The sequence below is a fragment of the Diaphorina citri genome, unplaced genomic scaffold (genome assembly GCF_000475195.1).
Source record: "Diaphorina citri unplaced genomic scaffold, Diaci psyllid genome assembly version 1.1 scaffold1447, whole genome shotgun sequence".
Lineage (NCBI taxonomy): Eukaryota > Metazoa > Arthropoda > Insecta > Hemiptera > Psyllidae > Diaphorina > Diaphorina citri.
This window is the reverse complement of record NW_007378873.1, coordinates 1-1372: the sequence shown is the minus strand read 5'-3', so window position 1 is coordinate 1372 and position 1372 is coordinate 1. Positions and strand designations below refer to the sequence as shown.

Below are 1372 nucleotides of genomic sequence, written 5' to 3'. Positions count from 1 at the left end.
GTGCATTGCTCAGCCATTATGGTAAGTGAACTAAGAAAACCATTTTATTATAGAGGGGAAAGATGTCATAAACTATACCTTATGATTGGGACCATGTGTTTTTAGGTTTTTACTTTGTTGAGTATACGTCAGTTCAGAAGCTATGACAATAAAAACTACTACAAAAAAGAACTGTCACAAAGGGGCAGTAGCCAGATTATTGTTGTTATAGGGTTAGGTTAACACAGAAAAGGAGCTGTTCATAAATGAGTAGGTAGTAACCAGTGTTTTTTTTAATTTTGATTATAAAAAAAAAAAAAAAAAAAAAAAAACAGCTTTCTTTTTCATTCTGAATAATAACTCCATGTTGTTTTCTAGTGAGTTGAATAAACAGAAATATTGCCATAGAAGGCCAATACACGTGTCATGCCCTGTTTTGTTTCAGAATATTGTTGGTGGGGCTCTGTTTGGTTTGTACATTGGTTGGCCTCTGTGTTGTTGTCTTACGGCATTGGGTGCCACTAGCTGTTTCTTACTCTCCGACATCTTCCTCAAACCCCTCATGGCGAGTTATTTCCCAGACAAGATTGATTACCTCAAGACTGAGGTGAGTAATGTTTTTATTTATTTTTAATGTGTTGAATTTCAAAGCAAATAACCTGTAGGCTCTGTTCTATGAACGTATGGACTAATGAAAATTACTGATGCCGGGCAGCTGTTACGTAAACAAAAGTACCTACCCTACCCTATGTAAGTAGGCAATTAAAATTATCATTGTTGTCACTTGTAGCTAACTTTTCTTATTCCATACCTACTTTTGTGAAACTGGCTACTTGGTGCTCATTATGTTTTCTTTTTTTCTTTTATTTTAAAGTTTTATGTACCTACCTATAATGACATGATTTTCCTGAAGGAGCTCCTACATCAAATATTTATGTACATTTTAGTTCAGGTTTTCTTTTTGGTATGTTCAATTGTTAATTCAATGGGACAATATTGGTTGTTGATTCCACAAGAATACTTTCAGCCACCCTGTTTTCATGAATCTATGAACACCTCCTCTCTGTATTCCAGGTAGAAAAGAACCGTAACAATCTGGTGTTCTATCTGCTTTCTATTCGGGTTCTACCGATCACACCCAACTTTCTTGTCAACCTTCTCTCGCCCTTCATCGGCATTCCTCTGCGTACATTCTTCTTCACCACTCTGTTTGGATTGATGCCGTACAACTTTGTGTGTGTTCAGGCAGGCTCACTGCTGTCTTCTCTTAGCTCACTGGACAATGTGTTTGGTCTCGATATGATTATTAAACTCTCAACAATGGCGCTCGTCCTGGTTCTGCCTAGTTTGTTTAATTATTCCTATCAGAGACTTTAGATCAGATCAGTTGTTG

The 1372-nt window shown here is 36.7% G+C and overlaps 1 protein-coding gene across 1 annotated transcript in view; it reads left to right on the top strand.

Annotated features, from left to right (window-relative positions):
- LOC103515935 (transmembrane protein 41A-like) overlaps positions 1-1366 on the top strand; it is a 15197-nt gene extending 13831 nt beyond the window's left edge. Inside the window, exon 6 of the mRNA XM_026828485.1 lies at positions 1182-1366. Coding sequence (XP_026684286.1) covers positions 1182-1356 — 175 coding nt within the window. The 3' untranslated portion in view covers positions 1357-1366. The remainder of the gene's footprint in view (positions 1-1181) is intronic.
- Positions 1367-1372: the final 6 nt, after the last annotated feature.